At 45.4% G+C, this 27,534-nt stretch overlaps 1 protein-coding gene across 1 annotated transcript in view; it reads left to right on the plus strand.

Annotated features, from left to right (window-relative positions):
• Positions 1–27,534, plus strand: part of scaf11 (SR-related CTD-associated factor 11) — a 46,918-nt gene that overhangs the window by 1,243 nt on the left and 18,141 nt on the right. Inside the window, exons 2-6 of the mRNA XM_056275815.1 lie at positions 8,858–8,908; positions 9,138–9,283; positions 10,482–10,565; positions 25,528–25,604; positions 27,385–27,464. Of these exons, the coding sequence (XP_056131790.1) occupies positions 8,890–8,908; positions 9,138–9,283; positions 10,482–10,565; positions 25,528–25,604; positions 27,385–27,464 (406 nt within the window). The 5' untranslated portion in view covers positions 8,858–8,889. The remainder of the gene's footprint in view (positions 1–8,857; positions 8,909–9,137; positions 9,284–10,481; positions 10,566–25,527; positions 25,605–27,384; positions 27,465–27,534) is intronic.

The following is a 27,534-nucleotide window of genomic DNA, read 5'->3' on the forward strand; positions in this document are numbered from 1 at the left end:
CAGGGGGAGATCCAAAACATGCAGGACAAGTGGTCCTCCGGGAGAGGTTGGAGAAACTCTGGGTTAGATGGTAAGCGAACACTCAGTCCTCATAGGCAACATGTTGAATGCAGGTGAAATGGGCAGTAATGAAGACCTGAGCGACTTTTGACAAGGGCCACGTTGTGAAGTCCAGACGACTGGGTCAGAGCATCTCTGAAACGGCCGGGGTTGTGGGGCGCTCCCGCTCAGCAGTGGTGAGTACCCACCGCCAGTGGCCTGAGGAGGGACAAAAAACACAAACCGGTGACAGGGTGTCGGGGCATCCACGGCTCATCGATGCGTGAGGGCGACGAAGGCCATCCCGTCTGGTCGGGAACCGCCAGAAGGTCCACTGTGGCACCAACCGCAGAACATCTTCATGATGGTTACGGGAGGAATGTGCCACGACACACCGCATTGCCCCCTGCTGCGTTGCCGCAGACCGGTGCAGAGTGCTCATGATGACTCCTGTCCACCATGGAGAAAGCATCTACAATGGGCACACGTGTCAGAACTGGATCTTGGAGATGGGGGAGAAGGTCACCCGGTTAGATGAGCCCCGTTGTCTTTGAGATCGTGTGGATGGCTGTGTGCGTTTGCACCGTTTGCCTGGTGAAGTGATGGCACCAGGGTGCACTGTGGGAAGATGACAAGCTGGTGGAGGGAGTGCGATGCTCTGGACAGTGTCCTGCTGGGAAACCCTGGCCCAGCCGTTCATGTGGACGTCAGTTTGACGCAGGCCACCTGCCTAAACATCATTGCAGATAAGGATGAGTATCGATGGGTATTTTAACGGTACAACTACTCTTACCGATACTGCTTATCGATCTGGTACTTCAACGGTACTCTATTGGTTGTTTTTGTTATTTTTTAAGAAAGAAAAAAAAAACAGACCAAATGAAGAATGGAATTAACGGTGCTTTATTTTCTCCTGTCTGGACAGACCGTTATTTTTAGTCACCAGCCCATGGTTGCGTAAGTTAGTTAGCTCGGTGTGGGCTCTAGGCTGCTAGCACACATAACAAACCTGAGGTGGACGGGCCAACAAGAGATGAGCTATTATCTGTGCAGCTGAACACTGCATTTCTCCACCTGTATTTGCTGCACTTTCGCTAGATGTTTCAAAAGATTGCTTGTGTTTCTGCCCTTGCATGTAGAAGACTTGTTGCACCTGTGGCAACGAGCATTGTCAGCAGCGACTCTAGTGAAGTACAACCACACTTTGGACCGTTTAGTTCTCGCCACCATTGTCACTGAGAGCAGGCTCTGTGTGTGTCTGAGAGAAGGAGGCAGAGAGCTGGCTCTGCCCCTCGGCTCAAACATGGCTGCGAGAGAGAGAGAGAGGTCTCTTCTGGATTGAGAAAGGTCTCTCTTCTGGATTGGGAATAGTGAAAATGCATCGTAGACAAATGTCTCACTATTATTGCACATTAGAAGTAGAGTTGGTGTGATGAAAGGTGTAAGTTAACATTTTTGTAGCTTAAATGGATAGGACATTTATTTTCTTAATTTCTCCAATACTGATAGCAGAACCGTTAACGCCGGAGCATATCGATACTACGGTGTTTTTTTTTTTTAATGCTACGGTTTTTTATAATTTAGCACCGGTGCCTGTTTAATTCTGGGTTTTGGTACCCATCCCTAGTTGCAGAGCAGATACATCCCCTTCATGGCAATGGTATTCCCGGATGGCAGTGGCCTCTTTCAGCGGGATAAGGGTATGGTCACACATACGTAAAATGAACGTTGGCGAATATTCGCCCCTGTTCCATTCTGTGTGAGTGTAGGGGCGAATAAAACGTTGGCCTGCGGTGGAAAAGCAAATTCGCAACTTCGTTTTGTGTGGAGTTCAACTTTGGTGAACCTTGACCGGCGAATTTCGTGAATTGACTTTGCCACCAGATGCGAATGTTTTGTTCGCTCCTTTGCTCACATAGAATGGAAATGAGTGGTAGGCGAAAATTTGCCAATGTTAACTTTGCGCATGTGTGACTGACCTCGCCTTAATGCGCCCTGCCACACTGCACACATTGTTCGGGAATGGTTTGAGGAACATGTTGAAGTGTTCAAGGTGTTGCCCTGGCCTCAATTCTCCAGATCTCTATCCAATTGAGCATCTGTGTGATGTGCTGGACCAACAAGTTCGCTCCACCTCGTAACTTACAGGACTTGAAGGATTTGCTGCTAATCTTTTGGTGCCGGATACTACAGGACACCCTCAGGGGTCTTTTGGAGTCCATGCCCTAGCGCCGGGGTGGGCTGTCTTATCCAGAAAGGGCCGGTGTGGGTGCAGGTCTTTGTTCTAACCAAGTAGTTACACACCTGTGTCTCCTAATCAAGTTCCTCGGCAAAGACTCTACTCTTTGATTCGTGGGATCAGGTGTGTAACTGCTTGGTTGGAACAAAAAGCTGCACCCACACCGGCCCTTTCTGGATAAGATTGCCCACCCCTGCTTAGCGGGACAGTGTTGTTTTGGTGGCACATGAAGGACCGACAGCATATTAGACAGGTGGTCATAATGTTTTGGCTCACGAGTGTATGTTATAGAAATGCCATATATATGTCTTTTGTATGTCCATCCATTATCCAAACCGCTTATCCTGCTCTCAGGGTCGCGGGGATGCTGGAGCCTATCCCAACAGTCACTGGGTGGCAAGCAGGGAGACACCCTGGACAGGCCGCCAGGCCGTCACAGGGCCGACAAACACACATTCACACCTAGGGACAACTTAGTACTGCCAGTTCACCTGACCTACATGTCTTTGGACTGTGGGAGGAAACTGGAGCCCCCGGAGGAAACCCACACTGACACGGGGAGAACATGCAAACTCCAACACAGAGCCCTTTTCGACCAAAGCAGCTCTGGTTCAGGCACCGGTTCCATTCAGGATTCTGAGAACCTTGGTGTTGTGTGGCGAACGGGCCCGCCTTTCGATCCATTTTTCGCAGAACCGTTGTACGTCATCAACGGGGGACTTTGTGCGTTGCACACCGGATGTAAACATTAGCCACGTCCCACTAAAACCCACTAGCTAGTAATAATATGGCATCATGTTATTATGTCGTCCAGCTCCACTTTTGGACAACTCTTTTTTTATCGTCTCTGTAGTCCTTCTGAAGTTTTTTTTAACTTGTTGATGATTTGTTCTTGCGTTCGAGTGAACCCATTCTTGGCCATCTCTTCCACTAATTCGCCATACAGCTTACTCTTTCTCGTGCTACTCTCTAGTTTCTCCTGAAAGTCGGGAGATGCCCAGTTAACAACCAAACACTGAGTTTCCTCAGCTGACCACCCTTGTTATCTGCCGATTTCACCATTATCTACCGTCAGGCTATCTCCTCTCCTCTTCCTCTGGAATGTCACGCGCCCATTGATGTCGTCACGGTTCACGCTGAAAAACCTGCTATTTTTTTGGTGCCGGTTCAGAATGAACTTTTCGGGTTCGCAACCAATTTATTTTTGGGCAAAATGCTCTGAACCGTTCAAAAAAAGGGTTTGTGAACCGGCACCGAACCCGTTCCCTGTTGGTGGAAAAAGGCTAACAGAGGATGACCCGGGACGTCTCCCAAGGTTGGACAACCCCGTGGCTCAAACCCAGGACCTTCTGGCTGTGAGGCGACTGCACTAACCACTGCGCCACCATGCCAGTATTATGTATGTATCATAAGACTGGCACAGTGGCATGGTCTTATCTATCTATCATACAATTTCCTGCATGTGATGGACTCTGTAATGAATGAGTTTTAGAAGAAGCCGTCAGGGTCAGTCTTGGAAAGTAGATATATTCATGACGACATGCTCAGTAGTTCATAGATAATAATATTAAATATTATTATTAAAATATTGTTAGCAATAAACTTTATTTGGATAGCACTTTCCTAGATCATCTTTAACGTCATTACTTGACATTTGGGTTTGGCAAATGAGCTTACTTTTTTTTTTATTTGGGCAATAGCTTCCGATTTTTGATGAAACGAGAAAGAAGTGATATTATACAATTATATAGGTGGCCCAGTGTTTAGCACTGTTGCCTCACAGCAAGAAGGTCCTGGGTTCGAACCCCAGGCCATCCCAGGTCCTCTCTGTGTGGAGTTTGCATGTTCTCCCCGTGTCTGCGTGGGTTTCCTCCTACAATCAAAAAGACATGCATGTTAGGGTTGATACTCCTGTCTGTGCCCCTGAGCAAGGCAGTGGAAGGAGGAACTGGAGTTGGTCCCCGGGTGCTGCAGCTGCCCACTGCTCCTATACAGAAGGATGGGTTAAATGCAGAAGACGTATTCGTTGTAACAATATAATGACAATATAAAGTGGCTTTCTTCTCTTTCTTCTTTCTGGCCTTCTATATACAATACATGGAAGTGAATCGAAGTCATTGGTTTGTAGCAGTTTATCAAATAATGTGTTGTTGCCCATGTACTAGGTCGTATCTGCGTTCCAGAAAGCATTCGTGTTTTATTATGGCTTGGACTAAAAAACTCCTGTATATTAGTACCATACACAGATATGTAACTAAGTATAAGGGCATTTCTCATTGAATATGAGAAGAGGATTCTGAGATTGAGTTATGTGAAATTCTTATAAAATAGCAAGTTGCTTACAAATGGGTAATGTTACAGAGTCTGATCTGTGATTTTTTTTGGGGGATTTTTTCCCCCCTCCTTTTTCTCCCCAATTCTTGTTCCGGTGTGGGAAGATGGCGGCACGAATTCACATTTGCAGCGGCCTCACCCAGTACTGGTGTGGGAAGATGGCAGCGCGAATTTAATGTTTGTGGCGGCCTCACCCAGTACCGTCCATGCAGTGTCTTTGTCCACGTCTGTGTCTAAGTTTTTGTGTCTTCATTTGATTGTGTCTTCGTTTGATGGCTGGGAGAGCTGGTGCTGGATCGGCTGGGAGAGTTTTGTCTGCCGCGTCCGGTGGGCCCAGGGACCACGGCCCTGCCTGGAGCTGCGCCTGAAGAGGAAACACCGAGGGCGGTCAGACAGGACGTGGAAGTGGGGCAGGCTAAGCTAGCTGCTAGCCCATGCAGACCGGCAGTTCCGATAACACCAAGGGTGGTCTTGCGGTGGCCTCACCTAGTGTTGACTGTGTTTTTGGTGTCGTCGTGTGGCGTGTGGGGAGGTGTGTTGAAGGTGTCTGGCTGGTAGAGCTGGTGTTGGATCGGCTCGGGGAGCCTGGTTTGCTGCGTCTGGTGGGCCCAGGGATCACGGCCCTGCCTGGAGCTGCGCCTGAAGAGGAAACACCGAGGGCGGTCTGACAGGACGTGGAAGTGGGGCAGGCTAAGCTAGCTGCTAGCCCATGCAGACCGGCAGTTCCGATAACACCAAGGGTGGTCTTGCGGTGGCCTCACCTAGTGTTGACTGTGTTTTTGGTGTCGTCGTGTGGCGTGTGGGGAGGTGTGTTGAAGGTGTCTGGCTGGTAGAGCTGGTGTTGGATCGGCTCGGGGAGCCTGGTTTGCTGCGTCTGGTGGGCCCAGGGACGACGGCCCTGCCTGGAGCTGCGCCTGAAGAGGAAACCCCGAGGGCGGTCTGACAGGACATGGAAGCGGGGCAGGCTAAGCTAACTGCTAGCCCATGCAGACCAGCAGTTCCGACGGTCATCTTGGCGTTCGTTCTCTTGAACAGTGATTTTTTTTCTTCTTGTAGTTGGATAGTTTTTTTTTAGTTCTTGTAGTTTTTGGATATGTGATTTTGACTATGTGTTGCACTGCTGTGGGCTGGTGGAAACGATATTTCTTTTCATTTCATGTGTGCAAGTACATGAAATGAAATGACAAAGTGTTCCTGATTCAGTTGTATTCATCCAGTTACCCCACTCTTCCGAGCCGTCCGGTTGCTGCTCCACCCCATCTGCCGATCCAGGCAGGGCTGCAGACTACCACATGCCTCCTCCGATACATGTGGAGTTGCCAGCCGCTTCTTTTGACCTGACAGTGAGGAGTTTTGCCAGGGGGGCATAGTGTGTGGGAGGATAAAGCTATTCCCCTCAGTTCCTCCTCCCCCCGAACAGGTGCCCTGACCGACCAGAGGAGGCGCTAGTGCAGCAACCAGGACACATACCCACATCCAGCTTCCCACCCGCAGACACAGCCAATTGTGTATGTGGTGACACCCGACCAAGCCGGCGGTAACACGGGGATTCGATCTGGCGATCCCCTTGTTGGTAGGCAACTGAATACACCGCTACGCTACCCAGACTGATCTATGATTCTAACAATAGCTTTTTGCTCGCGTTGATTTTACTTATACTTCAAAGCTTGTTAGCCAGGGATAATTATTGATAAATTTATTGATATTGTCTCGTAACAAAAGGACATAGCATCTTAATCTTGTGTTAACCACAAACTGCATCTCAGGTTTTTAACGTCAACCTCATTAATTTTTCTCCTTACATATATAGTTGAATCTGAAAAATTGCTATGAGGACTGACTGTTTACAATGCTAGTGAGTTAGCCACTCTCAGAATTCTCCATATGGCTTGCTCGTGTCAAGACTAGATTGTGTCTTCAATGCAGAACCTTAGGTTAGAAATATCCCCACAGCGACACATATGGCTAGCTAGCTATCTTTCACACAGTTGCAAGCCACAAGCATTAGTGAGAAAACAACATTCTACACTTGGCCTCCAGGGGGCAGGATTACCGTGTTACCCTCATTATGGTGACTGAAATCAAGCTGTTGAAGCTGTTATCTCAAGTTGAGAGTGAAGTTTCTATGGAAAACTGTTGTTTAGGCATTGCACAACAGACCTACTTTGAGCCTTGTTTTGTCTTGTTTACTTTGTTGAATGGTCTGAAGCATGGCTGGTAAGCCCCACTGTTAAATGTATTTTAAAAAAAAACTCAGGTCTTTAATAACTACTTTACTTGACATTTATTTAGTTCTACGCCATGTATTCGGTGGTCATTGTCCTCATCCTCATCCAGGATTCTTGTGTGACTTGGCTTTTGAGCTGGATTCTATTTGCTCGGGCTCAGCAGTGCACACAAACACATAGTTGTCTTATGTTCATTTCTGACTGACGACACCATGTGCCAACTTTTGCTTTGTCCAGTTGGACTCATCAGTTGTTACACTTCCTTAAACTAACAGTTCTAATGCTGTAGGCAAGTTGAAATCCTTTTAGTCAGGCGTCCAGGTAGAGTAGCGGTCTATTCCATTGCCTACCAACACGGGGATCGCCAGTTCGAATCCCTGTGTTACCTCCAGCTTGGTCGGGCGTCCCTACAGACACAATTGGCCATGTCTGCTGGTGGGAAGCCGGATGTGGGTATGTGTCCTGGTCGCCGCACTAGCACCTCCTCTGGTCGGTCGGTGTGCCTGTTCGGGGGGGAGGGGGAACTGGGGGGGAATGGTCTGATCCTCCTACGTGCTAAGTCGTCCCCTGGCGAAACTCCTCACAGTCAGGTGAAAAGAAGCGGCTGGCGACACCACATGTATGGGAGGAGGCGTGTGGTAGTCTGCAGCCCTCCCCGGATCGACAGAGGGGGTGGAGCAGAGACTGGGACGGCTCAAAGAACGGGGCGATTGGCCAGGTACAATTGGGGAGAAATTCAAAAAGGAAATCCTTTTAGTCTTAACGCAGATCATTGGTGTAGTGTTGTGGAGTTTTCTATAAGCATTCGGTGACTTCATGTGTATTGGAGGATACGTGGAAGTCTGTGGCCTCCCCAACTGCCATAGGAGCCATATAGTGGGGAGAATTTAGCAGAGCAGGGATTTGGAGGAAGATATTAATTTTGGGGCATTTTAGCTTTTATCAGACATGACGATGAAAAGTGACGAGAAGATGAAGATGTGCAGTAAAGCACTCGGGCCGAATTCAAACCCGTGACACTGCAAATCAGGCCTGATCCAGCAAAGACCACCTGTGCTGAAATGTGTTAACAGCACCTTCAGTCTGGAGCCTCGGCCCAGACTCTGTAGTGTTCTTCTTTTAATTATTGGAGGAGGTACATGTAGTATCTCAGCTTGCCTTAAAGTCACTTGTCAAAAATATGACTCAGCAGGGGTTAGTGAGCGGTACTGATTTAATGAAGCCCCCCACCCCCTACTCACACATCCCACCCACCCTTCCGATTTCTGCAGCCAAAATACACAGGATCCGGGCCGTCTGTTGTTTTTCTTGTCGTTTGACATTTTTGCATGGGGGTACAGCCTTAACTGAATATTATATTAAGTTGAACTGGTGATCTATTAAGTGAATGTTTACACATTTAGTGAACTGTTGTTTTATGTTATCTGGTATTTACTGAAGCTGAAATCCGTGTTTTCTCCCATCTGCTGGCAGCCATAATTACTAACGAGGTGTACCGTCAGCTCAGCAGCAAATAGCTCCCACCCTTGTAAGAAATGGATCCTGGGGCCAAAGCTAACACAGAGAGGCCGCATCACACTATATAATGATATTCATAATATTGATTGTCATGGACACATCAGAGTCACACTTCAGTTTTCTTTCCTGCTGGAGTTGTTTCCAACTTGTACATGTTTGCCGCTGCACCAGTGTTCGTCCTACCCGGGCAAAACATTTCAACAACGGTATATATATGGAGACTGGAGAGTGTCTCCACCCATAGGAAAGATGACTGGTAGTATTGTGGAACCTTGCTATATCATACACCTGGAGAAAATAACTTGCATTAAGGGAGAAAAATCCTGGATTTCAGCTTTGTTGTTGGAAGTATATTTATGATTTTTAAAGTATCTCATCTTTCATATTTCAGCACTATAAGATAAAATGCTCTCATCTTGTACACAATACTCCATTTGTTAGGACAGACGAACATTTTTCTGTCATTTTTATCACATTTTTCTTCAAATTTATTTAATAGCAGCCATTAGGCTGACCAGGCGGGGGGCAGAGATGACTGGATCTGAAAATGGTGAGTGTTAAAATAAACCTTTTAAAAGCAGAATGTTGCCTAGGCTTCATGTCATTACATGGTTATTACACCAGTCAGAACTATTCCTGAGCTTCAGTTCCTTTTTTTTTTACATCATGTCCATTTCCTCGGTAGCTCAGTGTGATGAAGTGTAAAGTTGTGGGGTTTTTTTTGTTGTTTTGTTTGAAAGTTGTGCTCTCTGTGTGGTTGTGTTGTGTTTTTCCTCTAGGAGGCCAGGGTCCTCCTGATGATGGGACAGAGACCGAGGAGGCAGAGAGGTGTCCCATCTGTCTGGGGATCCTGGCTGGAGACGTGGCCATGCCTGGCGGCTGCTGCCACCTCTTCTGCCTTCGGTGTCTGCTCACCTGGGCGGAGGTGAGATCCAAACACCTCTGTATTCACTGTGGCATTTGATCCAACATGATCATATTGAATAATATCAGACTCTGTATTCACTGTGGCATTTGGTCCAACATGATCATATTGAACAATATCAGACTGGCTTTTTTGTGCCATTTTCTTATGTGTTAAATTTTCCCCTATCAGAAATTTGATTTGTTGGTCTGCTCACTGTGACTTTGACACTCAAAATTTTAAGACTGTAACGTAGCTAATTAAATAGACATGAGTTTGGCCCAGTATATAATAATAATGATAATAATAAATCAGTCTTATTTTCTAACACTCAAAGTTGCTTTACAATAAATGGGGTGAAACAAGACAACAGATAAACATAACACAGACATACAGGGGTTGATAGGAAGGGGGGGGCACACACTACGCCAGCAGAACTCTGACTTAGACACATACAAAAGCGCAAGAAAAACATAAAACAACAGCACTGCAGACGCTGATTTTGTGTAGGGGTTTACTCTTGTAGCCTGTTCCTCCCCCGAGGTATCCACCAGGCAATGGCACTATTTAACCAATAGCTAAGGGCTGGTTCATGGGCATCAGGAAATACCCACACACCACCGGTGGGCCTGCGTACCGCACATCTAGGGGCCAGACCTCCTCTGAGTCCCTTGTAGTTCAGCCAGGGTCCAAGGTGTACCCAGTTACTGTGTGTTGCCACGAGGAGGCGCTACATAGAGCTTGCTGGTGGAGAGGCTATGTACTGGCAGGGAGAGACTTGCATGCTCGGCTCTCCTGTTGGCATTTCTGCTAGCCAGCGGTGAAGGTTGAGAGCGAGACGTGACAGGCACACAACACTACACCAACACACTAGATGCTTCACAACAACCCCACTTCTTATACAAAAATGTCTCACACACACACACATAGAGGGAATGTTAGTCTGACAAGTCTACAAAAGCAAATGAAATATCCCATAGTGGCCTCTCTAATGTCTGACAAAGAAAATCTTAACAAAGAGGAAAATCTCAGTGTGCACAATTACCGTAGTCGAAGATATTAAAACACTGACCTACCAGTGTCCGGTCCTTGTTTATTTCCTGTTTGTTGGCCGAGACCTTATCATGTAATCAGAATTTCTCTTTCTGACTAGTAATCTGTGTCTGCTGTTGTACTTAAACTGAAGGATTAGACTGTTTTCGTCTCTTTTACCTTCAAGTCCCAAATGGTTCCCTCCTGCCCAGTGGACAGAAGACCCTTCGACAATGTTTACAAGTGGGATCCGACGCAGGCGTGTGTTCAGGTTGGTAGGGGCCATGTGATTTCTGTTTTTAAGCACATTTCACGTACAGATGTATACAAATACAAGGCGAGCGACGTGCACTACATGATAAGAGTGGAATACAAAAGTATTTCGTTGTGTGTGTGTGTGTGTGCGTGCCTAAGGGATGTGTTGGGGCAGCATACAGACCCTGGTTAATGGATGGGCAGGTTGTGTGTGTGTGTGTGTGTGTGTGTTAGTGATTGTGGGTAGGAGAGGGGCAAATTTGTGTGCATAACAAAATACAGGAGGGAAAGATCACAGCCCATATTAGAACTAAATGTGAAATAGCTTTATAAATGAATTGGTGGCACTAATAATAATCAACATAAACATCACCAAAGTGAAAATGGTCACAGAAGTAAAAGCGAGACAAAGGTTTCAGTGATTTTTGTTTCTGACTAATTTGGTGTAAGTTCACTTTAATCTTTAATCAAACTTGAATACCTTTTTTAGAGATGCACCAATCGATCGGCCGGTGACCAGAATTGGCCGATAGTCAGCTTGATCGGCCATGACCGGTGACCAGCCGGTCAGTCTTAGATTTACCCGACTCTGGCTGTCAAATTCACATGCATGCGCTGCACGATGGTTCACGTTGCACAGACCGTAACGTCACAACTACACACACAACATGCTAATGCATGTTGTCAAAAACCGGTGTTTACTTTGGGAAAGTAAAACATGTTAGATAAAGTTAGGATATACTGCAACTCATTTTTATAGGATTTTATTTGTACAAAAAAGTTCTTTCCAGTAACCTGGAGCACTTTTGTATTTTGAGATTTGTTTGAGTGAGAATGAGAGGTTTGTAGCAGTTTTTGGAACGATGTGTTGTGGCCCATGTATTAGGTCATATCTGCATACCAGAATGAATTTGATATCATTCGTGTTTTATTATGGCTTGGACTAAAACACTCCTGTATAACAGTACCATACACCGATATGTAACTAAATGTAAGGGTATTTCCCAGTGAATATGAGAAGAGGATACTGGGATTGAGCTATGTAAAATTTTTATAGAATAGCAAGTTGCTTACAAATGGGTAGTGTTACATAGGCTGATCTGTGATTTTTTTCATTTTTTTTATTTTTGGACCCCCACACACACACACACTTTCCTCCCCAATTCTGGTTCTGGTGTGGGAAGATGGCGGCGTGAATTCGCATTTGCAGCAGCCTCACACAGTACCGGTGTGGGGAGATGGCAGCGCGAACTTATGTTTGCGGCGGCCTCACCCATGACCGTCCATGCAGTGTCTTTGTTCACGTCTGCGTCTTAAGTTTTTGTGTCTTCGTTTAATTGTGTCTTCGTTTGATGGGTGGGAGAGCTGGCTCTGGATGAGCTGGGAGAGCTTGGTCTGCTGCGTCCTTGGGCCCAGGGATCACGGCCCTGCCCGGAGCTGCACCCGAAGAGGAAACACAGAGGGCGGTCTGACAGGATGTGGAAGCGGAGCAGGCTAAGCTAACTGCTAGGCCAGTTCCGATAACACCGAGGGTGATCTGGCGGCGGCCTCGCCTAGCGTTGACTGTGTTTTTGGTATCATCGTGTAGTGTGGGGAGGTGTGTTGAAGGTGTCTGGCTGGCACTGGCGTTGGATTGGCTGGGGGAGCCTGATGTGCTGCATCCGGTGGGCCCAGGGACCATGGCCCTGCTTGGAGCTGCGCCCGAGGAGGAAACACTGAGGGCGGTCTGACAGGACATGGAAGCGGGGCAGGCTAAGCTAACTGCTAACCCATGCAGACCAGCAGTTGCGACACTCATCCTGGCGTTCGTTCTCTTGAACAGTGATTTATTTATTTGTTTGTTTGTTTGTTTGTTTGTTTTGTAGTTTGATATGTGTTCTTGTAGTTTTTAGATATGTGTTTTTGTCTTTGTGTTGCACTGCTGTGGGCCGGGGGAAACGATACTTCATTTCATTTCATTTGCGCAAGTACATGAAATGAAATGACATAGTGTTCCTGATTAAATTGTATTCATCCAGTTACCCCAATCTTCTGAGCTGTCCTGGTCGCTGCTCCACCCCCTCTGCCGATCCAGGGAGGGCTGAAAACTACCACATGCCTCCTCCAATACATGTGGAGTCGCCAGCCGCTTCTTTTGACCTGACAGTGAGGAGTTTTGCCAGGGGGGTGTAGCGTGTGGGAGGATCACGCTATTCCCCCCAGTTCCTCCTCCCCCTGAACAGGTGCCCTGACCAACCAGAGGAGGCACTAATGCAGCGACCAGGACACATACCCACATCCGGTTTCCCACCTGCAGACACAGCCAGTTGTGCGGGAACGTCCTGTAAACTGGTGCAGCTTTGAAGAAAATGTAAAAATTATTTGGTCATCAATATTTTATTATGAACATACAATTGAAATTTCCATTAAAAAAATTGAAAAAATATTTGTGTATGCTGTCAATTATAGTTCTTAGAAAAAAGATCGGAGTCGGCCAAAATCAGAATTGGCAGGTCAGACTTTTTAAAAAATGTAAATCGGAATCGGCCAAGAAAACTGCAGTCAGTGCATCTCTAACCTTTTTAACTGAACTAATCAATTATACCAATGGCACCGTGACTTTGCCCCATTTCCCCTTACTGGTGGCGGCTGGTAATGTTAAGAACTCATTCTGTCATTATCAAGATGGAAGATGGCGCGAATTTCACATTTGCAGCGGCCTCACCCAGTACCGGTGGGGGAAGATGGCGGCATGAACTTATGTTTGCGGCAGCCTCACCCAGTACCATCCATTCAGTGTCTTTGTCCACATCTGTGTCTAAGTTTATGTCTGTGTTTGATGGCTGGGAGAGCTGGCGCTGGATCAGCTGGGAGAGCTTGGTCTGCTGCATCCTGTGGGCCCAGGGACCACGGCCCTGCCTGTAGCCGCACCCCAAGAGGAAACACCGAGGGCAGTCTGACAGGACGTGGAAGCAGAGCAGGCTGAACTAACTGCTAGCCTGTGCAGACCAGCAGTTCCGATAACACCGAGGATGGTCAGGCAGCGGCCTCGCCTAGCGTTGACTGTATTTTTAGTGTTGTCGTGTGGCATGCGGGGAGGTATGTCAAAAGGTGTCTGGCTGGGAGAGCTGGCATTGGATCAGCTGGGAGAGCTTGGTCTGCTGTGTCCGGTGGACCCAGCGGCCACGGCCCTGCCTGGAGCCGCGCCCGAGGAGGAAACACCGAGGGCGGGCTGACAGGACGCGGAAGCGGGGCAGGCTAACCTAACTGCTAGCCCATGCAGACCAGCAGTTCCGACACTTATGCTGGCTGGCGCTCGTTCTCTTGCACAGTGATGTTTTTTTTTCGTAGTTTGATACGTGTTCTTGTAATTTTTGGATATGTGTTTTTGTCTTTGTGTTGCACTGCTGTGGGCTGGGGGAAACGATATTTCGTTTCATTTCATGTACGCAAGTACATGAAATTAAAGGACAGTGTTCCTGATTCCTGATCAAAGTAAGACACTGACTCAGGATAAAAGCATCATTTGCTAAATCCTGACAACTGTTAGGTTATTGGCTGTATTGGTTCTGTTGTCTTGTTCTTGTGAATGATATTTGGTGTCAAAACGGTTGGTTTTTGGCTGGACTGGACCAGTGAGCCACTCCTACAAGCGTGAATGACCGTGACTGAGGGATCATGTTTGTAGTGACTGAGTGATCAAGTTACAAAATTGGGCCTCTGGATAAGATGACCAACGATGTCACTGAAGTTACACTACTTAACTGGTAAACACGGAAGTGGAAGTTTCCCTGTTGGCCATTGCTCCTTCAAAATGAATTGGCGCAACGGCTCCAGCTCATTCCACATTTATCGCATGCTAACAAACGGAATATATTGCTGCTGTTGTATTCCACTGAAACGCTGAGAACTGAATATGCCGTGACTTGTTTTATAAAATTAGTCCCTATACACACTGCGTATATACCTTTACTGTGGCAGTAAAGGTTCCAACACGCAGGTATTCCCATTTTTTTATCTTGATGTTCTTTTTATTGTGGCTTGTTCGGAACAAACAAAAGCTCAAATACATTCATAAATAAAATGGGCCTTTACAAATGAAATTAAATCAAAAAGAGAAAAACTCAAAAGCTTCTTGTCTCTAAATACTCCTTTCTTTACATTTGTTTCTTTTTATCATCATCGGTGGTCACTCAGGGTTGAGTATGACTGTCCTCCTTCTGGGTCTTCAGGTGGGCATAGAGGCCAATCCTGGAGCTGCATGATGGGAGGACGCCTGCGTGTGACAGCTTTTTACATGGAGTGGCTTATGCGCCCGCAGCCACCACACTGTCCTTGGCAGAGGGTGGTCAGAGTCCAATGACATGGAGAACCAAGATGATTGGGGACCACCTACTGTTGCAGCCTTCATCCGCCTTCACTGCCGTTGTCCACCTTCACTGCCATTGTGACCTGGAGACTTCTTCCACCAGTTTTGCCATTGAAGTCTTTATTGGATTGCGCTTCGTCTGGAACCTCCCCTTTGACCAAGCCGCCTTGGGTGACCCTACCAGGAGCCAAGTTCCGGACGGCATAGCTCTTGGGATCATTAGCACACGCAAGCTTATCCACCACAGCAAGGTGGCGATCCAGAAGTGTTTCTTTTATATTCTACTAGTTTCTTTATTGCGGTTGCTTGGGGTTGAGAACTATTGCTCGACGGCATCTTCCAGCTACTGCCAGCACCTGATTCTATTAATTGGCTGGGGCGGTGCTAGCCATTTACTCCTATACTCCTTTTGCCAACTTTTCACCTATAGATGGCATTGCTATCTTAAAAACAAAACAAACGTTGCTCTAACATACTGGTCCTTGTTGTTATGGGCATTTCACATAAGATTACAAACAAGTGAAAATAACAGAGCCAAATTTGAAAATAAATAAATAAACTCAGTTTTTATTCTTGATTCTGTTTCCAGAACCTTTGCCATTACCCAGGATCCTTGAGGTGCAGTGAAGTCCATACTATGTTTCCTGGAATGAAATTTCTTTTAATACGATTCTGTTGCGGTCTCGCTTACATTAGAGGGAGATATTCCTTAATCCGTCTGGTCCAAATCAAATTAGCAATATACTGAACTTATTCCAGCGTCGTCTAGAGCATGTCTTGTAGATTGAATAAACCTGGTATCAATAAAGTTTGAACGTTGAGCTGGAGCAGATGGTTTGGAGCGAGAGGCTTCAAATCATTTGCATCTGCTTAAGCGGTAGTTAATGTTCGACTGTTAAGCTTTGCCTCCACTTCATACATAATTGTTGGCAGGCCTTTGTCGTCAAGAGTTTGTTTTGTGATTGAAAGCAAAGTTGTTGTTTTTTTTTAAACTAACCAATTGCTCCCACACCCCACCGTGGTGTGCTCTGTATGGGGGCTTAAAAGTTCATTTGACAGCCCTTTCTTGAAGAGCTTGTTCTATATTGCTTAAATCCTAAACTCTTTCTCAGTAGCAAGGAAATTGGTGCTATTGTCTAACCTGACTTCTGCTACTTGGCTTCTACTTATAAAACGTCAATGCATTTATGCAGGAATCTGTGTTCAATGAATAAGCTATTTCCAAGTGTACTGCCCGGCTGGTTAGGCAGGTAAATATGACTCCATACCGTTTTATGAGGCTTCATCCTCTATACTTCTATAGGCCCTAACTCCAACATACGTGAATGGAGGAAGGTCAGGTGTAACTCTGTCTTTAGGTAGGTCTGCCATCTTTTGCTCTCCTGCAGTACCGTGCAGGCATCGGCATACAGTACATTAAGATTTTATCCCCCTTGCCATTGCATTTGCAGATGGTATCCAATATCTTCATCTTAACCTGGACAGCATATAGTTTATTCTACTATGACCAACTTGTTGATGAATTTCTCTGAGTATAACTTGGGAGATGTGGTGATTCTTTGGAACAGTAGTTGGATGCTTTGCTTCTTCTGGCATTGCCATTTTATTCGAGTGTCCTCCAACCCAGGGTTGCGGGGATACTGGAGCCTATCCCAGCAGTCATTGGGCAGCAGGCGGGGAAACACCCTGGACACACTGCCAGACCATCACAGGGCCCTGTTGCTGCTCTGATGAAGCTTGTTCTGTTCGCTATGAAAGTGTGAAACCTCAGTTTCATTCCTGATGTATCTTAAAACAGGTGTACTGTCTGTCCAAAACACAGATTTACAGAGAGGGAGTTGCAACTCTGGAAATCATCTTCTCCATGCGTACCACTAACACAGCTGCAGTGAGCACCAATCTTGTGGGGTGACTTGCTTCAGAGGTACAACATGTGCCTTTCCATTCATGAAAGTTTTGTGAACATCATTGTTAGAGTTTATCATCTTAAAGTATGTGACAACACCATACCTACTTTGACTGATACAGCAATCAATCCCAAATTCCTCCATTTTCCTAAATCCTGTAAGCCATTTTTGCCATGTTTTCTTGAGGGCTTCTGTAATTTCCTCATCCCATCCGTAATTAAATTTGTACAGCTCCTGCAGAATGACTTTTGCAGTAAAGAAAAATGGGGAAAGAAGTCTGAGTGAATCATATACAGAGCTTACTGTAACAAGTATGCCTCATGTTGTGGCTCACTAGGATTTCAGAGAGACTTGAAATTTCCAGACATGTTCGATCCGTACTTTACTGATAAAGTTTCTGCTATCAGTAACCAGTTCTCTGAGCCTGACCAACTCTGTCTGCTGCTGCCAACAGTGCCTCACTCACCTCGTTCTCTCCCCTGACCGAGGCGGAAGTCTCCAAGCTTCTGCTGGACTCTTGTCCCACTACCTGTCTGCTGGACCCGATACCATCCAACCTCATACAGATCGTTTCCCGCCACACTTAACCCCGCAGTCACACATCATCAACTCCTCGCTTACAGCGGGTGATTTCCCACTTCATTTAAGCAAGCTCGAGTCACCCCGCTGCTCAAAAAACCTAAACTCAACCCAGACCTGGTTGAAAACTACAGACCGGTTTCACTTCTACCCTTTCTATCAAAAGTACTTGAGTACATGGTCTTTAACCTAGTCTCTGAATTCCTTTCTGAGAACAATCTGTACGATCCGAATCAGTCTGGCTTTAAGCGGGGTCACTCTACCGAGACTGCACTCCTGGCGGTAATGGAATCACTGCGTTTGGCTAGAGCTGCTGGTCAGTCCTCAGCTTTATTGTTGCTAGATCTGTCAGCTGCCTTTGACACAGTTAACCACCAAATCCTCCTCTCCATGCTCACTGAGTTTGGTATCTCAGGATCTGCCTTTTGCTGGTTCATGTTCTACCTCTCAGGGAGATGTTTTAGAGTATCTTCAAGGGGAGAAGTGTCCAAACAGCACAGCTTATCCACGGGTTCCTCAAGGGTCAGTGCTCAGTCCCCTTTTCTTCTCAATATACACCACCTCACTTGGTGCAATTATCCGCTCCATGGTTTCTCATACTATTGCTATGTTGACGATACCCAGCTCTTCCTGTCATTCCTGCCAGATGACCTCACAGTCTCGGCATGGATATCGTCATGCCTTGCTGGTATCTCTGCATGAATGAAAGAAGCTACCATCAGCTTAACCTATCTAAGACTGAGCTCCTTGTCATCCCAGCCAGTCCATCCTTAACAACAACAGATCAATATCCAGCTCAGATCAACCCAACTCATGCCCACAAAGTCTGCCCAAAACCATAGTGTTACGATTGATGACCAACTAACCTTTAAGGTTCATATGGCCTCGATTGCTTGGTCGTGCTAATTTGCCCCATACAACATCAGGAAAATTAGACCCTACCTATCTGAGCATGCAGCACAACTCCTGGCACAGGCTCTTGTAGTATCATGCAGTGACTACTGCAACTCCTTACTGGCAGGTCCCCCTGCATGCACTTTCAAACTTCTGCAAATGATCCAGAATACAGCAGCACGTTTGATCTTCAACCAACCCAAAACAGCACATGTCACTCCGCTATTCATACCCCCCACTGGCTCCCTGTAGCTGCCCACATCAAATTCAAAACCTTGATGCTTGCTTACAAACAGCAACTAAAATGGCTCCCAGCTACCTGCACTCCCTCATTCAGGTCTACACTCAGTCCTGCTCACTATGCTCTGTCAATGAAAGGTGCCTGGCACTTGCGCCACAGCAGGGCCCTAAGTCACTAGCCACTCTTGTCTTCTGTAGTTCCCCAGTGGTGGAACGAGTTGCCAAACTCCATTCAATCCACTGAGTCCCTCTCCATCTTTAAGAAGAAGCTAAAGACCCAGTTCTTTCACAAACACCTGTAGAACTGATGGTATTGATAAAAATACAAACAAACAAAAATGCTTCCATGCATTGCCTTTGTGCACTGCCTGTTGATACCCATGTCCTATTGGACTTGCACCTAGTTTTTTGTCACTTACTTGTATTGTTGTCTCCTGGCTAGATCCTTAGTTTTTGCCTCTTTGTCTCTTTCGCCTTCAGGAATGGAAGCCGACACAGTTCTGCTGTCACTTATTCATTTATTTATTTTTTAGGTTCAACCCTCCCTTTGCACATACATCTTTCAATTCTTTGCACGGTGGCACAGCCTCTTCCTCTGTATGTTTCTGTTGACTGTGTCAGTGGCTTCAACAGAGAATTCATCCTTGTGATCATCTGCAGCTTTAGCAAGAGCATAACTTGTCCAGCTAGATGATGAAGTAGCTCCAAATAGGTGTGTTGTCATCGTATATTCTACGAAGGGTTTTGTGACTTCACCTCCAGGCCACCAAAGGAATCTGAGATAATCCCTGTGTGGTGGGGTGACCTTCACTTGATGAAGCATTGGCCCTCACGCAGGAATCGTGTGTACACACAGATTTTATCTTAAATTGTGCGTGCAAAAAATTTAAGAACTTTTGTGGCATTCGTCAATGTTTGCATACTTCATGCTTTTCTTCGGTAAGATCAAAATGTAAGTGTGGTCAAGACCACACGTAAGCCAGTATGCATAAAAGCCAACTTGTGTTTGTGCTGGAAAATATTCTTCCCCCCAATTTTCTCACCAATTGTACCCGGCCAATTATCCCACTCTTCCAAGCCTTTCCAGTCACTGCTCCACCTCCTCTGCCGATCCGGGGGCGAGGGCTGCAGACTACCACGTCTCCTCTGATACGTGTGGAGTTGCCAGCCGCTTCTTTTGACCTGACAGTGAGGAGTTTCACCAGGGGGATGTAGTGCGTGGAAGGATCACACTATTACCTCCCCCCCAACCAGCTGCCCCAACCGACCAGAGGGGGCGCTAGTGCAGCGATCAGGACACATACCCATATCCAGGTTCCCACCTGCAGACATGGCCAGTTGTGCCTGCAGGGACGCCCGACCAGGTGTAAGTGGTGTAATGGAACGTAGTTTATCCATGATCCGTACAGATGGCCCCCCCTGGTTCAGTACGCATTTTAACCATCATAGTGAAATAGTTTTGCTGCCGCTGTTACTTTTTGAAGTAATCATTCCCTAAATCTCGATGCAGCGTTGCATTGAAAAGATAGACAAGACACTTGTGTACTGTGTTTTACTCAGAAGCGCAATGATTGGATGATTATGCAAATAAAAAAAAAAGCCGTTGTGTGTTTATGTGAAGAGGGCATGTTGAATCCCAACTAATCAATCAGGGACGTTTGCATTGCAAAAAGTGCAGTGAGTCATGGCTAGTGGAGTAGCAGAAGGACTTGAAAAGCCTCCCGCATAATTTAAAGGAAGAATGTATTGTGCGTCATATTGCACTTTAACAATTGAGTATTGAATATTTTACATATTTCAAGATTTAAACGTTGGACATCTTGGATGTTGGTTTCATTTAAGACCATGAACGAAAGTTCCTTGCTTTAAGTGTTTTACAGAATAAATGGAAAGCAAAGTTATATTTGTCTCCTTTTTTTCCTTTCTTTTTTAGTCTGTCCGTTACCTGTCACATCGCAGTGGCCTGTTGGTTTGTGTTTTTCCCTGGCACTTAAGTCTGCTGCTGCCCTCATATAGGTTCACTGGGGCATTTCCTTATGCTAATTACAAAATGCCCGGCATGCGCATCCAATTTAAGATCAAACCCAATTTGTCAACATACTGAGGTGGGTAAGAACAAAAATGGCCGGTGCTCATGTTTCATGAATCCCACATAGCATTTTCTCATTTTCCTCTTGCTGCTTTGTGCAAGAACGAATATAAGAGAAAAATGAGAAAACATTCATGCATGAAGCCCATTCCCTCCTCATCTGTCATGAGAGATACCGGCTCCTGTCTAAATCTGATGAAGACACTGAGTAGGGTGTTCGTGAGATTGGGACCTTGGATAAGACTATCATTCAGTGATGTATCTGTTTTTGTTTTTTATTTAAATTTTTTTTTTAATTTTTTACATTATAAGAACAGCAAATAGGCGAAAAAGCAGAAAAGAAAAACAAACATGACGTCATGAGATGATCAAGAAATCAAGGCAAGTTTGCCTAATTTAAAGATTTGTCTGATTGGCTAAATGAACACACAATTTTTCCCATCGCTTTTCTCCCAATTCTTTTCGGAGCTGTATGGAGTAGGTCATCTGTTCTAGAAGATGTAGGTGCTTAACAATATTGCTAAAGAGGCCAGCAGTAGGGCAGTTTCTCTGAAGCCAGTATTTTGTAATGGCCTTTTTAATTGCTGCCAGCAAGAGCTTTAGAAGGTGGGTGTCATCTTTGCTTAGCCTGTCAGGGATATGACCAAGGTAGAGGGATGTGAATGTTGCTACTTCCTCCCAGAAAGACTTAATAGAGGGACAAGACCAGAAGACATGTGCGTGATCAACCATGGTTTCTCCACATTCCCTCCAGCGGCATAGCCGAGTGCCAGTTTGTTTAGACTTCTGTTTAGGAGTGATAAAAAAGCAAATCTAGTTTTTCCAACAGAAGTCTCTCCAGGTCTGGGAGTTGGTGGAGTACGCCTGTATTTCCCAGGCATGCAGCCACATGTCTTCAGTTATGTCAAAATCCAGCTCTTTTTCCCATCGTTTCACATAGTCTGTAGTGCCCTTTTACAGTGCTGTGATGCCGTGGTATAACTTGCTTGTGAGACCTTTGTTTTCTGAGTAATAAGCATCAATAAATATATGAATAACAAATGGTGGCTCTCTTGTATTAGAACCTTTTTATCTTTTTACAAAAATAATCACGACGCTATAAATACCTGTAAAAGTCCTGCCCACCCAAGCCATATGTCTGACATAGGTTATCAAAAGTATTGAGCTCCCATTTTTTAACTATCTTACATATGTGGAAGTGATACCAGAATAAACCCATTGTCTATATCTACAATCTCGCAATATTGGCATAAAGTCAGGGTCATATGCCGGCCATCTAAGCAGTTTAACCTCTCTTTGGAGTTTGAAAAGTTTAACCACTTCCACCCATACTTTCGATGAGAAATTCACCCATTGACTCGCTGTCTGTAATATTTCCTTCTCCTTTCCAACACAGCCAAGCAATGACTGTATGGGTATATCTATTAAAGATAACTCCATACTCTTCCATTTAGCTACATAAGATGAGTTACGCCAGTACACAAGAGGTCTCAACTGAGCTGATGAACAATAATCCCTTAAAGATGCGAGGGCCTTGCCTCCCCTCTCTTCCGGCAGCCGAAGGGTAGAGAGTTTCACCCTCGGTCTCTTTTTATCTCAAATGAATCGTGAAATACACTTACTCCATTCTCTAAATTGTTTCTGAGGGGTTTCTACTTGAAGTGTTAGCAAAAGATTTGATAATCTGGGGAGGATGTTCATTTTAACTGAACTGATTCTGCCGCTAAAGTCGAGAGGGAGCCAGCCCCACCCATTGAGATCATTTTTTGTTAATGCAGTTGTAGTTAATATCAAATAACTGTGACAGATCTTTGGGTAAACTTACTCCCAGGTACTTGATATGGGAGGAATACCAGTTGAAGTTATATTTTGCAGTGAGTGCTTGTGTGGGAGTGTAACTAAATGTCATAGCTTGGGTTGATGTATGTTAAAGACATACCCTGAATACACCGCATACATTTCCAGCATTTTCATTAATAGAGGCAGGCCTGAACCTTGGTCTGTGATTGTGACCAGTACATCATCTGCATATAAACATACTTTATACTCCACTCCTCCTACAAATATATACCCTTTAATTCTGTCTCCTGTTGTATTGCTTGTGCCAGAGGTTCGATGAATAAATTGAAGAGATTGGGGCTAGCGGGGCAGCCCTGCCTGCAGCCACGTTGCAAAGTTATGGGGTTAGAAAGGCTACCATTAACCTTTATTCTTGTAGTAGAAGAGTAAAGTACCCAAATACAAGGTATAAAATCTTCACTAAAGCTGAACCTGTTCATTACTAGATAGAGAAATTCCCACCAGACCAAGTCAAAAGCTTTTTCAGCATCAGTCTTTGATGAGATTTTTGTTAGACAACCAAAATAAAATTCCTTGCACGTTCAAACAATCTTTTCTTTGAGATTTTTTGTTGCTCTTACAGGCTTCAAAGACATGCTTTCCTGCATGAAATATACAGAACTTGTGCATAGCAGCTGTCTTGCTACCAGGTTTTAGCATTTTGAGATGATTCCTGTTCATTCCTGAATCTAATGTCTTTTTAAGTAGACACTGATGCATAAGCATGCCTACATACTGGTTTTGCCTGGGATTTAAGGGCGGAGTGGAGTGAAGTAAACTATGATGACGGTCGATAATGAGAAGACATGCCGTCTTAACGTTTGACAATGGCGTTAGTCCCGCCTGTGGCACTGATTGGCTAATCGTTAGTCCCCACGCGGCGCTCATTGGATTACCAATGGCACTTTTTCAACCCAGAAACCTCCGTTTCATGTCATGTGGCCAGACCAGAAGAATCTGTCAACTCGGTGGAGTGAGCAGATTCAAAGTTCTTGACCCAAGCGAGTCATAAGCAGTTGCTCTTTCATTTTTACCTGAGCTTGAAGGGAAGTTTCGATATTACTTGTTTCATATGGGATGGGCTATTCATTTCATCCAAGACGCAAAATCTTGCACTGTGTTACAACATCCTGTAAGGAAAATTGCAAAGACATGCAAAGCCTTTCTGTCTTCACTCTTGATGGTGTTCCAGTTCAAACTTTTCTCTAAGCAACCCACGGCAATCAAAAGCTGATTTTCAAAATTCTCTTCAAGCAGTCTCTTTGCTTCTTGGTATTCTTTTTTGCAGTACATATACTGACGACCTCTCACCAATTCTCTTGCCCGGGCTTCCGTAAACTGCTACAGAAAGAACAAGTGGTCTCTGTTGTTGTCAGTTTTTTCTCTGTTGTGTGCTCAAACACAGATACTGCAATGGATCTCCTTTAAAAACTGAGATTTCTCCTGATGGGAGTAATGTCAGTCATCGCTCCTTAATCAGCGCGGGATAGTCCAACCTTGGGGGTGGTCCCGGGTCGTCCTCAGTGTGGAGTTTGCATGTTCTCCCCATGTCTGCGTGGGTTTCCTCCGGGTGCTCCGGTTTCCTCCCACAGTCCAAAGATATGTAGGCCAGGTGAATCGGCCGTACTAAATTGTCCCTAGGTATGAATGTGTGTGTGTGTGTGTGTGTGGGCCCTGTGTGATGGCCTGGTGGCCTGTCCATGGTGTCTCCCCACCTGCCGCCCATTGACTGCTGGGATAGGCTCCAGCATCCCCGTGCCCCGGAGAGCAGGATAAGGGGCTTGGATAATGGATGGATGGATGGAGTACTTGAATTAGGTCATCACTTCTTGTTACCATGCTTTGGCTGGATCCATGAGAGCCTATCCTACTCTGGCTAAAGTGATGTGGTTGAGCCAAACCACTTGTTTCCACAGAAGGTCTGAGTTGCAGTTGTGGACCTTGAGCACTAGGGGCATTGAGATCGAAAGTATTGGGAACCTTTGAGCTGACTTGCTCCGAGGCTTTACCTAAATCGTCATCATCAGCCTGACAATCATCATCTTCAAATTCTCTGCTTCACCTCTATTATCATCACTGTCATTCAAACCATCTGTTCCATGCACAGTAGGTTTATGTCCTGTTTCCTCCATAGCCTCTAAAGTTTTTATTTTGGCTGTTGCAGCTTCAGTATCAATCTTAAGAGCAAATGTTTCCTGTTCAGCTTTAAGAGATGCCTTTTTTGCTTTATTCTACTTTTTGTCTTTCAAGTTCATGTTTCTTTTCTAATGCAACTGCACATGCCGTGAGTGCTTCTCTCTCAGCTTCAGCCTTTTAAACGTGCTGATGAGACTGTAGAAGACCTCCTACCTCCACTAGAATAGCTGTTTTAGCACTTCTTGCTGATTAATCCTACTGATACTGCTTTCTCCTCGGATACACTTAATTCGAGCTGTGAAGAAGACTATTGATCTATAGACGCAGCCTGGACAATCCATTTTAATCACATCTTGAAACTCATTGAAACCGGCAGTACCGACAGTCACCCTGGCTGGCGTTCGTTCTCCTGGACAGTGATTTTTTTTCCCCTAAGTTTTGATATATGTGTTAGTTTGTATATGTGTGTTGTTGTAGTTTTTGGATATGTGTTTTTGTCTTTGTGTTGCACTGCTGTGGGCTGGGGGAAACGATGTTTCGTTTCATTTCATGTGTGCAAGTGCATGAAATGAAATGACAAAGCGTTTCTGATTATAATTAGAATCATTATAATTACATTGAAATTAAGTTCTCTTTCAAATCAAAATTCCCAATATATGAGTGGAAAGTATTGTTCTTGCTACTACATTTATAACCTTTTTTTTTTTTACTTATGTAGCTTAACCATGTCATGTGGTATGCTACTTCAGTACACTTAAACAACAAATATTACTGGGACCACCACAGAAAGCTGCAGATTAACATTTAAAACCCAGGAATTCACATTATAGACACTACCACTTACTGTCCCTGTAACAAGTTGGCCACAATTTCGAACATTTGACATACACGGTCCAGCCATGTACTAGGTTTTGACCTGGTCTCGTTCTGTTGATGGTGATTTCAGATCGCGGTGAGGAAGCAAGCGAGCCAACCAGAGGTGGAGAGATGCATCTGCAGAAGCCTGGAGCCAGTCTGCCTGAAGTGAGTGTCAGGCGTCCCTTCACTAAAGCTTGTGGGACAAATATTAGATCCTCAAAGGAATCGTCCCAAATGATGTGAAAAGCCTAATTTTAAAGCTATCCCAAAAGTCATAATATTATTTAAACTCTGTGTCTCATTTGTAGGTGTTGGTAAGGTGTGTTGTTTGTGCTCCATTCAAGCTGAATGAGAGTCAGCAGTGCTGTTGTGTCAGAAACAAAAAAAAAAAAACAAACCCTGGTGGAACCTGAGTTTTACTTATTGATGTTGTACTATGGCACGGTGGCGCAGTGGTTAGCGCGGTCACCTCACAGCAAGAAGTTCTTGGGTTCGAGCCCCAGGGTTGTCCAACCTCGGGGGTCGTCCCGGGTTGTCCTCTGTGTGGAGGTTGCATGTTCTCCCTGAGTCTGCATGGATTTCCTCTGAGGGCTCCGGTTTCCTCCCACAGTCCAAAGACATGTAGGTCAGGTGACTCAGCCGTACTAAATTGTCCCTCAGTGTGAATGTGTGTGTGTGTGTGTGGGGGGGGGGCTGTGATGGCCTGGCGGCCTGTCCGGGGTGTCTCCCTGCCTGCCGTCCAGTGACTGCTGGGATAGGCTCCAGCATCCCCGAGACCCTGAGAGCAGGATAAGTGGTTTGGTTAATGGATGGATGGATGGATGTTGTACTATCAGTTGGTAAAAGTCCTCTACCGGCTTGTTCTGTCACATCTGCTTGTTCAACACAACTTGGCTTCTTCAAACTCGACACTACCTGCATTCTTCTCCCTCATTTGGCTGCTATGATGAAGATGGAAAACACTAAGCAATGTCCTACCATATAACAACCATTCACATTAAAAACATCCATCATTTGGATGTCCCCGGGTTAACAGTTATTTTCAGTCGGTAGTGCCATTAATAGAAAGTAAAGGACATTGTTTGCATGTAAATATCCAGGACTTACGCTTTAAATGGTTTATCGTTGCTATTGAATTAATCTTGATAACTATATTTTTGTTCTGGTTTAATTACTCTTCCTAGTAGCTTTTAGTACCTGAGAAGGAGAGCGTGCAGAAGAGAGAAGTTTCTGGGAGTGCAGAAGAGAGGTGAAGAAGAGAGTGCGGGCAGGGTGGAGTGGGTGGAGAAGAGTGTCAGGAGTGATGTGTGACAGAAGGGTACCAGCAAGAGTTAAAGGGAAGGTTTACAAGATGGTAGTGAGACCAGCTATGTTGTATGGTTTGGAGACAGTGGCACTGATGAAAAGACAGGAGGTGGAGGTGGAGGTGGCAGAGTTGAAGATGATAAGATTTTCATTGGGAGTGATGAAGGAGGACAGGATTAGGAACGAGTATATTAGAGGGACAGCTCAGGTTGGACGGTCTAGAGACAAAGCAAGAGAGTCAAGATTGAGATGGTTTGGACATGTGTGGAGGAGAGATGCTGGGTATATTGGGAGAAGGATGCTGAATATGGAGCTGCCAGGGAAGAGGAGAAGAGGAAGGCCAAAGAGGAGGTTTATGGATGTGGTGAGGGAGGACATGCAGGTGGCTGGTGTGACAGAGAAAGACGCAGAGGACAGGAAGAGATGGAAACTGATGATCCACTGTGGCGCCCCCTAACGGGAGCAGCCGAAAGTAGCAGTAGTGGCTTTTAGTACCTGAATTCATGATGCTGATATGAAGTCTTTATTGAATTATTAAGGATTTGTTCAGTCTAAAATGCATTTTGTTCATTGTCTGTGGTTCATTTTAACAGAGATTTCTGTTTTCTGTAAAGCCGTCTTATATTTTTGTTGTGATCAGAAGTAAACCAGGTAGAAGACTGCGGAAGCAGAAGGCGGAGAGGACTACAGATGCAAAACCTAAAGGACTGGTGAGGAAATGTAAGTATGACTCTTCCTCCTCCTCATTGTCTCTGGGTCTCTGGCATTCAGCTGTCTAACAGCAGATGAC

The sequence above is a fragment of the Lampris incognitus genome, chromosome 3 (assembly GCF_029633865.1).
Source record: "Lampris incognitus isolate fLamInc1 chromosome 3, fLamInc1.hap2, whole genome shotgun sequence".
In the NCBI taxonomy this organism is placed as follows: Eukaryota; Metazoa; Chordata; class Actinopteri; order Lampriformes; family Lampridae; genus Lampris; species Lampris incognitus.